This window comes from Rana temporaria, chromosome 1 (genome assembly GCF_905171775.1).
Source record: "Rana temporaria chromosome 1, aRanTem1.1, whole genome shotgun sequence".
Classification (NCBI taxonomy): Eukaryota; Metazoa; Chordata; class Amphibia; order Anura; family Ranidae; genus Rana; species Rana temporaria.
The window spans coordinates 212411402-212424165 of NC_053489.1; the positions used below are offsets into that span (position 1 = coordinate 212411402).

Consider the following 12764-nt stretch of genomic DNA (forward strand, 5'->3'; position numbering starts at 1 on the left):
CATCATGACATTTATACAAATGAATGAATCAGAGGATTGACTTCCCCCTAACCAGGTAGCTATGTTTCAAGTGTCTGAAACTCCTTTTGTTGTGCTAACATATAGTTCTCATTTGTCATGTTCAAAATCTGCTAAACATGGACTGTATATATAAGCAACAAAACGCTGATATAAAGCTACCCTGTCACTGTAGATATATATAACAAAACACCCCATAAGATGTTATACTTACCTTTGCGATGGCAGTGTGCTAAATCTTTGCTCTTTTGAAAAATCTTCAGTCTCTAGGTTTTTCAGATAGTATATCCACTGCTAATCATTGTGGTTCCTGCAGTCACTGCATCACTACTGAGGTTCTGTAGATATACAGGTGATACTCGAAAAATTTGAATATCGCGCAAAAGTTTATTTATTTCACCATTGCAACTTAAAAAGTGAAACTAATATATGAGAGAGACTCATTGCATGCAAAGTAAGATTGCTCAAGCTGTGATTTGTCATAATTGTGATGATTATGGCTTACAGCTCATGAAAACCCCAAATACACAATCTCAGAAAATTTGAATATTGTGAAAAGGTGCAATATTCTAGGCTCAAAGAGTCCCATTCTAATCAGCTAATTAAGCCATAACACTGGTCTCTCAGTCTGGTTCAGTAGGAATCACAATCATGGGAAAGACTGCTGACCTGACAGTTGTGCAGAAAACCATCCAAAGTTAATTGCAAAAGAAGTGGGATGTTCCCAAAGTGCTGTATCAAAGCACATTAATAGAAAGTTATGTGGAAGGGAAAAGTGTGGAAGAAAAAGGTGCACAAGCAGCAGGGATGACCGCAGCCTGGAGAGGATTGTCAGGAAAAGGCCATTCAAAAGTGTTGGGGACTTTCACAAGGAGTGGACTGAGGCTAGAGTCAGTGCATCAAGAGCCACCACACAGACTGATCCTGGACATGGGCTTCAAATGTCGTATTCCTCTTGCCAAGCCACTCCTGAACAACAAACGTCAGAAGCGTCTTACCTGAGCTAAAGAAAAACAGACCTGGTCTGTTGCTCAGTGGTCCAAAGTCCTCTTTTCTGTTGAGAGCAAATTTTGCATCTCATTTGGAAACCAAGAACCCAGAGTATGGTGGAAGAATGGAGAGGCACACACTGCAAGATACTTGAAGTCCAGTGTGAAGTTTCCACAGTCTGTGTTAATTTGGGGAGCCATGTCATCTGCTGGTGTTGGTCCACTGTGCTTCATTAAGTCCGGGGGCACCGCAGCCGTCTACCAGGAGATTTTGGAGCACTTCATGCTTCCTTCCGCAGACGAGCTCTATGGGGATGCCGACTTCATTTCTCTTCCGTTCATAGACGGACACAGCCTTCATTGACATTAGGGTTATGCTTCTTCCTACCAGGAGAGTTTAGGCAGAATTTAACAGCACTTAAAGTGTTAAAACCTTTCCTTTGTGCCGCTCCTCCCAGGGGGCGTGGCTCCCCCAGGCATAACCCACACCCTGCTCTAGGAGCCTCAGTCTTTTTCTGCCTAACGACAGGAGAGGAGTCAGGCGCTTCTGGAGTCCTGTACTCTGGAGTTTTTTTCTTGCGATTTTTCTCGCTTTTATTATTTTGTTCCTGCATTTTTGAATCTTGTGATTCTTCTATCAACAGCCGACTGGGTGACAGGCTGGGTCTTGACTCTTGTAGTCCCCCCATGTTCGGCCATCGAGCGTGTGCCGGCCCTTAGCTCAGCTTTGGGACGTCCACGACAGGCCCCGTTGCTCCAGGGGCGGCCGGGGAACTTCGGTTCTAGGGCACACATATGACCGGTCTCTATGGCTTTGTCACAGTGTGTCTGGCCGACAGCCATGCCGTTTACGGACGTTGGTTCTGTCTGGGATACCTCCAGCCGGGTAGTCGCAGGATGGGTAAGTAGTGGCCCCTTACTCAGGTAAGTGGTCTGGCTGGAATGTTTCCCTGGGGAGGTCGACTGAGGGTCCGCCCTGCTTTCTTCTCTCCCCTTCCTCTCCCTCCTTCCCCTGACTGGGTAGTGGCTGTGAAGGGGGGCCTCCTGAGTTTTCTTTATTACCACCGGTACCCGTGTGTTGTTGGGGGACTATGTTGTTACTCTGGGGGGTGCTGCTGTGTGCTCCTGTGTTCTATGAGGTAATTTTTACCTCAGACGGCGGCCATCTTGGAAATCTCCTTGGTAACGCTGTGATTCTTCCATGAGGTGACAGACACAGCACAGCCTCTGGTATCTTGTACCAGTTTTAGTGCTGTAACAGTTTTAGTGCTGTGAAACGCTGTGAATCTTCCTTGAGGTGACACACATCACAGCCAGCACATCAGAGCGGTCCTTTTGGGACTTCCCTGAATGGCATCATTGAGGATGCCACGGTGGTAAGCGCATGCTGTTCCCACGGTCTGGGAAGGGCTAGGGACCTCGCCCTGTGCAAGGACCCTCCTTGCCTACCTCCGAGCGTTTTTTCGCCCGCCCTGTGCGGTGGGGGTAGGTCTACATGGTGCTTGAATCCCCGCTGCGGGGTAGCAGCGCACCTGATACCGCATGCCTAACAAGTCTGCGGACATACCTGCTTCCGCCTGAAGGTCTGCTCCCGCCCGTGTCTCGGGTGGGAGACTGGCTTCGCATTGCTTAGCGTTTTTTTTTTTTTTTTAAGTGTATTTTGTGCATGTACTCGAGAGAGGAGCCGGACTGCAGGAGTTGGGAGTAGGCAGGCCTCCCCCAGAGGCAATCTGCCACCTTTCTCCATGCCCCGGGTGGCAATGGCGGGTGTGTGAGGGGGTCCTCCCACACAGCCCGCCCTACCTGCTCCGCTTTGAAGCCCAACGGGGCAGAGGGACTCCCTATAAGGGAGTGAGAGGATTAGCCCACTCAACCAGCCCCATTAGTCCTTTGCCTCTCTTTTAGAGACCGCGTGGTCAAAGTGTGTGTGTTAACCCAATTTAGAGTGCGTGTGTAGGTGTGGTGTTTTTTGTGGGAGGGGGGTGGGCGTACTAAGCACAGGCTTACCCTGCATAGCACACCCACCGGGAGCCGGGCTGAGACCACCAAACTCAATTCACATGAAGCCGAGACCGGAATCCGAACCCCTAGCTGCAGAGGTGAATGGCTTGTCAGTGCAGTGCCAATCGCGTTGAGCCACCGCAGCTCCCTGCATTGCTTAGCGTTTTCCTTGGGGTACAAGATTGAGTTTCTCTCTTGTCTGCCAAACAGGTTTTTTCCCTCCGGCCTCCTCCAGTTCGCCGGTTGGCTCTGTCAGGGGCTGTCCAGGATCTTCTGGTCAGGGGAGTGATTGTGCCAGTTCCCTCGTTGGAATGGTCTCGGGGTTTTTACTCCATTCTGTTTGTCCCCCCAATGAGGATGGGGCCCGGTCAATCCTGGGCCTCAAGTCCCTCGTTTGTTTTGTCAAGGTGCAAACTTTTAGGTGGTGTCAATTCGCTTGGTAATAGCGGCACTCCATCAGGGGGATTTTCTGGCATCCTTGGATGTCATGAACGTGTACCTGCATATCCTCAAACCACCGGAGATTCTGTGCTTTGCGGTCGGGGGGACGGGACCATTTTCAATTGGTGTCCTTCCCATTCGGCGGGTTTTCGCCAAGGTGCTCGTCCCGATACTGGCCCGGCTGTGACAGCGGGGGTTTGTTATCATGGGATGTCTGGACGACATTCTCCTACGAGCTTCTTCGAGCTCTGCATTGGTGGAGCCGTGTCTATCACGTGTCAGGCTCTCCGAGTGTTCGGCTGGTTTCTGGATTGTCCTGAAATCAGGGTTGATTCCGTCTCAGGGACTGGAATACCTGGGACTAGTCCTGGATTCCGCCGGGGCGGGAGTGTTTTTCTCCTAACGGAAAAACTTCAGACTCTGCTATCTGCTGTGCAGCAGTTGCCGACCCAGAAGCGGTCATCTCTGCGATTCTGCAGGAAGGTTCTGGGTCAGTTGGTAGCCTCTTTCGAGGCAGTTCCGTATGCCCAATTCTGTGCCAGGGTACTACGGAGGGAACTGCTGTCACGATGGGACTAGCTTCCGTCATCTCTGGATTACCAGATTCAATTGAGTCATCTGATCATGTCTCCCCTGGTGTGGTGGCTGGCGTTTCCGGTGCTTCGGGCCGGAAAGTCATTTTTCTGCAGGCCACTGGACAATGGTCACGACGGATGCCAGCCTCTCTGGTTGGGGAGGGGCGCTTGGGGCACCCAGTCAGCCCAGGGGCACTGGACTCAGGTGGAGTGCTGCCTACTGATCAACGTTCTGGAGCTCCGAGCAATCAAGCTTTGCCTTGCCAGGTGGTCCCTGGATCTACAGGGCCGACCGGTCAGAATCCTGTCCGATAACACCACGGCCGTGGCGTAGGCTGATCATCAGGGAGGCACACGGAGTTCTGTTGCAGCGACGGGGGTCGCGCACATCCTTTCGGTGGGCCGAAGGGTCCGTTCCGGCTCTATCGGCCGGGTACATTCTGGGAATATGGAATTGGCTAGCCGACTACCTAAGTCGCACTGCACTGGGCCACGGAGAGTGGTCTCTCCACCCGCAGGTGTTTTGGGGTCTGTGCCGAAAGTGGGGCACTCCGGACGTGGACCTTCTAGCGTCCCGTCTCTATCGGTAGGTGCCACCGTTCGTGGCCAGGTTTAAGGACCCGTGGGCGGACGCGTCAGGTGCGTTGGTGGCTCCTTGGGGTCACTGTCCCCTACTTTACACCTTCCCTCCTCGGAAGCTTCTTCCTCGCCTGCTGCGCAGAGTGGAAGCTGTAGGGATTCTATCAGTCCTGATTGCCCCAGATTGGCCGCGTCGCTTCTGGTACGCGGACCTGATGCGTCTGGTGGCAGACGCTTCCTAGCGTCTTCCCCTGGGAATTGATTTTCTGTTACAGGGTCCAATCTTCCACCCTGTTTCACAGCCACCAGCCTTAGCGGCGTGGCTTTTGAGAGCCAGGGGCTTAAGGACCGAGGCCTATTGGGCTTGGTGGTCTCTACCGTGCTGCTTGCACGGAAGTCTACCTCACGTAGGTTTTTTCCTCATACATGGAAGGCCTTCTTCTCTGTGTGTGGGGAGATGAACTGGCACTCTTGTACATGCGTTGTGTACAGGATTCTGCTGTCTTTGCAGCAGGGAGTGGTTCAGGCTCTCGCCTTACGTACGGTTAGGAGCCAGATTTCTGCTCTGGCTGTTTTTACTTGCAGCGACCCTTGGCATCGCACTCCTGGGTGCGTACGTTGGGTCAGGGGGTCTGGCAGGTGGCCCCTCCGGTGCGCCCTCCATTACCCCCATGGGACTTGAATTTAGTCCTTTCAGTGCTTCGGAATGCTCCCTTTGAGGACATTCGGGAGGTTTTTTGTTTATTGTCACAAAAGGTGATTTTATTTCTGGTAGCAATTACCTCGATCAGACGGGTGTCTGTCTGTTCTGGCGGCCTTGTCTTGCAAGGCTCCCTGCTTGGTCATCCGTAAGGATGAGGTGGTGCCGCGGCCGCAGCCGTTTTTTCTCCCTAAGGTCGTTTCGGCTTCACTTGGATGTGGACATTGTTCTTCCATCCTTATGTCCTCGGCCGAAATGCCAAGAGGAGGCCACTTTGCATCCTCTGGATGTGGTTCGGGCCCTACGAGTGTACTTATATGTTATGGTTCCGTTCTGGAAGTCGGGCTCACTGTTCGTGTCGGTGGCTGGCCCTACAAGAGGGCCTGGCAGTCTTGTCGGCCACTGTTCCTAGGTGGTTCCAACGGATTGTGCTTCAGGCCTATGCCCCTTTCCGGTTAATGGCGCATTTGACCAGGACGATCGGGGCCTCTTGGGCTTTCCGGCATTATGCCTCTGTGTTACAGCGGTGTTAGGATGCATCCTGGTCATCAATCCACGCTGTTTCAAAGTTTTAGGTGGATGTGTGTGCATCTTTTGATGCCTTCCTCAGCCGCAGGTGTTACGGGCGGCTGTTTATGTTTGGAGTTTCTCCGTTGAGCAACTCCGGTTTTTGTTTGGGGTGTAACCTGGTTTGCTGTGTTACTTTCCCACCCCTCTAATTTTTTGACACTGCTTGGGGACGTCCCTAATGTCAATGAAGGCTGTGTCCGTCTATGAACGGAAGAGAAAATAGGATTTTTGTACTCACCGTAAAATCCATTTCTCTGAGTTCATAGACGGACACAGCACCCACCCTTCCTTTGTTTGTACTGCTTGTTATGGACTGAGGCTCCTAGAGCAGGGTGTGGGTTATGCCTGGGGGAGCCACGCCCCCTGGGAGGAGCGGCACGAAGGAAAGGTTTTAACACTTTAAGTGCTGTTAAATTCTGCCTAAACTCTCCTGGTAAGAAGAAGCATAACCCTAATGTCAATGAAGGCTGTGTCCGTCTATGAACTCAGAGAAATGGATTTTACGGTGAGTACAAAAATCCTATTTTTCAACCAGGACTTGGCACCTGCCCACACTGCCAAAAGCACCAAAACCTGGTTCAATGACCATGGGATTACTGTGCTTGATTGGCCAGCAAACTCGCCTGACCTGCCAAGAGAAAGATGAGAGACATGAGACCGAACAATGCAGAAGGGCTGAAGGCCGCTTTGAAGCATTCTGGTCTTCCTTAACACCTCAGCAGTGCCACAGGCTGATAGCTTCCATGCCACGCCGCATTGAGGCAGTCATTTCTGCAAAAGAAGCCCAAACCAAGTACTGAGTACATATGCATGCTTCTACTTTTCAGAAGTCCAATATTGTTCTACGTGCAATCCTTGTTTTATTGATTGCATGTAATATTCAAATTTTCTGAGATTGTGGATTTGGGTTTTTCATGAGCTGTAAGCCATAATCATCACAATTATGAAAAATCACAGCTTGAACTATCTTGCTTTGCATGTAATGAGTCTATCACATATATTAGTTTCACCTTTTGAGTTGCATTAGTGAAATAAATGAACTTTTGCACGATATTCAAATTTTTTGAGTATCACCTGTATATGAGTTAATTGTAGGAACCGTAGCAGCCAGCAAAGAGCATGTTACCTGACACACCTGGAAAAGGCAGTATGCTGTGGAACACCAAGTTGTTTAAGAGAGCAAAGACTGTCAATTGAAAAGATGAGTATACATTTTTCATAGACCTTAGGTTATGGACTCATAACTTCAGGTGATTGGACATTTGGCAAAACTTGAAAACACGCCCCCTCGGCGCCCTGACTTTAATGCCGCGTACACACGATCGGTTTGTCTGATGTAAACGGTCTGATGGACCATTTTCATCAGACTTAACCGATCATGTGTGGGCCCCATCGGTTAAAAAATTAGGAACTTGTTTTAAAATCATCTGATGGATAAAAAACCTATAGAAAAAAACGATCGTCTGTAGGCACGTTCATCGGTTAAAAATCCACGCATGCTCAGAATCAAGTCGACGCATGCTTGGAAGCATTGAACTTCATTTTTTTCAGCACGTCGTCGTGTTTTACGTCACCGTGTTCTGACACGCTGGGTTTTTTAACTGATGGTGTGTAGGCACGACTGATCATCAGTCAGCTTCATCGGACAACTGATGGAAAAATCCATCAGACCGTTTTCATCGGATGGACCGATAGTGTGTACAGGGCATTACCCTACCCCACTCTGTAAGTCCACAGATTTTTGCTAGCTTCATAAGATAATGGTTCTAATCTTCCATAAAGAGAAATCTCTCCTAACCACTTCAATACCAGACACTTTCACCCCCTTCCTTTCCAAGCCATTTTTCAACTTTTAGTGCTTTCACATTTTGAATGACAGTTACTCATGCAAAAAGTGAATAAAAAGTCAGGTGCTAGCACACAACCTCAGCTTCTGAATGCAAATCCAACATTAACCACATAAATATAATATGTGCTATACATCAATCCATATAAATCACTTGATATGCAGAAAATTAAAGTCCATAAAAAAAAAATATATAAATAGTCCTTTTGTAAGAATCTCCAACCACCAAGTCTTCTGATTTTATAAAGTGCATAAAACTACTTCAATTAGTGATCCACCACAGTGTGTACAAAATTCACACCTACCAACCATACATGTTATATACGCCTTGGATGATTTTTAAGGGTTTCACCCGTTTTTGTTCCTAAAATCACTGGTGTAATAAACCACAAGTATACGGCCATATTCCATTGCACCAACCACTGGCCTGATCTCCTTTTCTCATTTCCAACCACCTGGACCTAGAAGAAAAATATAATTTCTGAGCTAGCGTGATGTCATTTGATAAAAGTTAAAGAAAATATAAAAGCCTCAATGCATTTCGCAAACCAGCGTCATCGGGAGCTTCCCGATGATGCTGGTATGCAAAATGCATTGAGGCTGCACGGCCACCATCATTGACGTCACTTCATGTCGGGTTCGAAATAGCATTTCCGGTTGTTGGAGCGCATGCCTGCTTGGACCGAGCGGCCTGCAGGGCAGAAAAACAGGCTGTATATGTTGGTCCGAGCAATCCAAATAACAAAGAGTGATGACTGTACTGCAGAATCGGGGGTAAAAAATTGTGTTCCCCTTTTATTCCATTTTGTGATTTTTGTGATTGGCCACAGCTATCACATGGTACATGCCCTCTGTGATTGGCCCCTGTAACGTGATCACTGTGACTAGTCACCGAGATCACATTAGTACACAATGAATGGCTATGAATGAAAGCCATTGTGTACGATTGACATGTGATCGATGTGATTGGTCAAAGCGATCACATGGTAGCGGAGTCGGCCAGTACATAGATCTGTCATCCAATGTGCCCAGTGGGCACAGCCTGTTATAAATCGCATTGCTGCTTGTGCGCATGAGGTGAATACCTGGAGGATGTCATATGACGCAACCCAGGGTGGTAGTGCTCCCGCCTGTTCATCTGTTGATGTAATTTCTTCAATCAGCTGTTTGCTGTGTTCTAATACAGCAATAGAAGCAATACATCTGGATTAGTGCAACCTCAGTAAAACCTTGGGAACCGTACCTGAACCCCACGCTCTGAGGATGGCCTGTAATGTTGCATCGAGGTACTGGATACTGCGTGAGCACTCACCTTGGCACTGTGCAAGCTGTAAGTGTTTCACAAGGACCTTTCTGTGTCAAAACGTTGCTGTTTTCTTTTGACATGCTGCAGTGAAGACAATCTTTTATCTGCATAGCAAGTGCTGTTTTCATGTTTTAGAACTGACTTGTCAGCTAATGATTTGATTCAGCCATGGCATGATCATTTACAGTAGCTATCCTGGGTTACAAGTACAAATGTTACTGAATTTGATAATCTGTCAGGGTGCATTGACTTGCCCTCTGATGGCATCCAGCTAAATATTACCACATATGGTGCTGTTGGAGGTCATGATGGACTGTGCACCCATCAATCTAATAAAGGGTGCACCCTCTGCAGGCATCTTTTGGACCGGGAGTGTGCTTATACATTTCACCAGTTAAAACCACTTTCATGCTTTAGCATTCGTTATCTTCAAACGATTTTCAGTCATAGGAACATTGTACAGTAGTTTAAATATACTACAACAGAGAAAAAAATAAAAGCGGAACTTCACCTACTACAGAAAGTTTCACTGATTGTCCTTCTCCCACCTGCTCTGTGTGTATTATATATTGTTTTGTCTTTGCCTTCGTTGTCGTTGGTAGGAGTTTTGGGGTTAAATTGTAAAACCTTGATAAAAAAAGACATGTATGTTAACCGTTTTTTTTTTTTTACCTGCCAAAGGATTTGTTATAATTGGCCTGTGATCTCTCAGAAATCTGTCCTCTATGAAACCTATTTCCCTGTTTAGCTTTGCAGCTTTCAGTTCTGCATCCAGTTCATTTATTAAATAATTAAACGGTAAGCTGTAAATCCGAGGAGGAAATTAAAGACTTTCTCGACTATGCAATGTGGCAAAACATTTATTCTTGTAAAGCAAACAAATTACCAAACTAACATATTCTTTGGCTGATAATACTGCTTCTGCTCTACTGAAGTTTTACCTTGCAATTGCATATTTCAGCCAGTCGCAGTGACATTTTTTATGTTGCTTTCCTCAGCTAATAGACTGCAGTATGGCTGTGCAGGAGGATACTAAGGAGCCATCTGTGTCCTCTGTCCTGCCTTGGATTATCCTCCATCGAATTATCCAGTATGAAGAGGAGAACTTTCGCTCTATTTGTCAGCGGCACGGACGAACAGGTGATAAGGAAGGTAATGTTAAATTGTAATAAAAATGAAAATTGAAGCGTCATACTACTGCTAAGAAGTCCAGATACAACTTTATTCCAACTAAAATTGTTAATTGAACACAATATGAATGAACTAGAAGGGAGGTTTGGCTGCTGACTGGACTGTCCCTTCAGTTTCTGTTTTTGTTCCATTACACTAAAAGCCAGGGAGACAGTGGAAATACTCTGGGGTGTAGAGGCCACTTCCCCAGGAACCAGATTACAGTATTTACATCAACAGCAATACCTTAAAGCGGGGGTTCACCCTAGAATAAAATTTTTTTTTTTTTTTTTTTATTATATCATAAAATTCGGCATCGTAGCGCGAGCTACAGTATGCCGGTCTTACATTTTTTATCCCCGTACTCACTGTTTAATCCGACCTAGACGATTCCGTCTGCCCACGGGGAATGGGCGTTCCAATCCAGACGGAAAGTGATTGACGGCCGGCTCTGGCGCGCCACGCTTCTCCGGAAATAGCCGAAATAGGCTTGGCTCTTCACGGCGCCTGCGCATAGCCTGTGCGCAGGCGCCGTGAAGAGCCGAGACCTACTCCGGCTGTCTTCGGGGAGCGTGACGTGCCAGAGTCGGCCGTCAATCACCCTCCCTCTTGCTAGGAACGCCCATTCCCCGCGGCAGATGGAATCGTCTATGTACGATTAAACAGTGAGTACGGGGTTAAAAAATGTAAGACCGGCATAGTGTAGCTCGCGCTACTATGCCGGATTTTATGCTGAAATGTTGTTCAGCAGGGTGAACCACCGCTTTAAGATGGCAATAGCCATTTGGATCCAGCGGTATTTTTCCACTCTCCTTAACTGTGTTAAATTTGTATCCTCCATATAAAGATGCAGCATCGCTAGGTATAGAAAATAAAAACACGTTACAGGATTATAACGCTGTTCATTCCCTCTGCACGTGCGGTTGCGAACACGCCTGAGCTCATCCTTAGTTGTTAAGGACACGGCGGCCCCGTGCCTTAACACCTGATAATTGCCGGCATTTTTTTTTTTACACATTTCTGCTGTCGGTGGCGGAATCCCGCTGACAGCACCGAGCCTAAAAGCATCAGTTTCAGGTATTGGAGCATTTGAACGAGTACTGATACTCGTGCAAATGCTTAGTATCTTCACCTTTAACTATATCGGCAACAGTGCAACCCTACTTGAAATAATAAAGGTGTATACTATAGAAATCTTCTGTGTAGGGATGCCACATCCTCTTCCAGTTCCTCTATGGTTAATAGCTCTGAGTATTCTATAAAGCTGAAGTGAGCGAGCTCTCGGCTCTCTGCTCACGGAGCTCTGAGAACCAAGCAATCAGCATTCTTTGATTGGTCGGTTCTTAGTCTTAGAGCCGGAGGGGGACAGATGCAGCATTAGACTGATGCTGCATCCACCTAGGTAAGTATGATACTTACAATAAAAGAAGTATGGGATCTTTTTTTTTTAACACCTGATTTTTACATTCCTTACTTTTACTTTAGCAAAGTGTCCTTGAGCTGCACCACTAATGCAGCCAGTGCCTCAGTAAATATATCATTTTCTGTGCTTTTGAAATGTTGGGATTGTTCCATAAATGTCTCCTGCTTGCTATGTTGTGAAGTGCTTCCTCATTTTTTCTGACGTATGGCATGGGTGAAAACAACTGCATTGCCAAGACATACATACAGAGCTAATGTAGGAAAGCATCCTCTGACCAGTAAAAAAAATTAATTTCATATTCATACTTTGTTTGAAATTGCATGCAAGTCAGAATAGTTTCTTGTGATATAAGACGAACCATTGTATTTCTTTATGACCTGATGTATGAAGGTCTCTTCTAGGAGATTCAAGCACTCCAATGCTCCCATCCTCCCTCATGTTGCTGAACGCAGCCCATGAGTACCTTGGCAGAAAATCATGGTGTTGTAACTCTAATGGAGCCCTTCTCAAATTCTATGTAAGTTATTGTATACAGTTTAGAAATAGACTGATGTTCAGTTACACTTAACTTGATGTTTCTTTTGTTGAGAAAGTGAAGGTTGAAAACTGCAAACAGCCTACAAATAGAAAGTGTGCATCCTTAATAAATGTTCATCCGAATGATAAGGATTAACCCAAAGAATACATTTAAAAGACTATAGATTTTTGTTTAAATGAAAAAGAACTCTCATAACCTCTGCTTGTACATACATGGATAATACTGCATAAACCCGCTGCATTTATAAAAAGAAGACAACCAATGAAAAGCACAATGTTAATGAAACATGCTTCTCTCTATCAGGCAAGGAATTTATCCCCTATTTTTATCACATATTTATCAGGGTATAGCGTGCACCCGCGTATAGCGCGCACCCCCAACCTAGAAGTGAAATTTTAGAAAAAAAAATAAATACTTAAAGTTTGAATGCCCCTCGTTGGTGTCTTGCCCGGCGTCCATCGGCGGCCTTGTCCAGTCCGGCGTCCGTCTGCAGCCTCGGTGGTGTCCTCCCGCGCTCTCTCAGTCGAATCCCCGCTTCCCGTGCTGAGTTTGAACTGCAACACCGACATATACCGAGCGCAGTACACTCGGGCACGTTCGGCCACGCT

At 47.0% G+C, this 12764-nt stretch overlaps 1 protein-coding gene across 5 annotated transcripts in view; it reads left to right on the forward strand.

The window, feature by feature from the left end:
* Positions 1–12764, forward strand: part of CABIN1 (calcineurin binding protein 1) — a 288720-nt gene that overhangs the window by 51745 nt on the left and 224211 nt on the right. For 4 of the 5 annotated variants that reach the window (XM_040349192.1, XM_040349212.1, XM_040349222.1 and 1 more), the window contains exons 18-19: positions 10024–10177; positions 12020–12135. In XM_040349192.1, the coding sequence (XP_040205126.1) occupies positions 10024–10177; positions 12020–12135 (270 nt within the window). The remainder of the gene's footprint in view (positions 1–10023; positions 10178–12019; positions 12136–12764) is intronic. The other variant, XM_040349203.1, reaches the window with a different exon arrangement.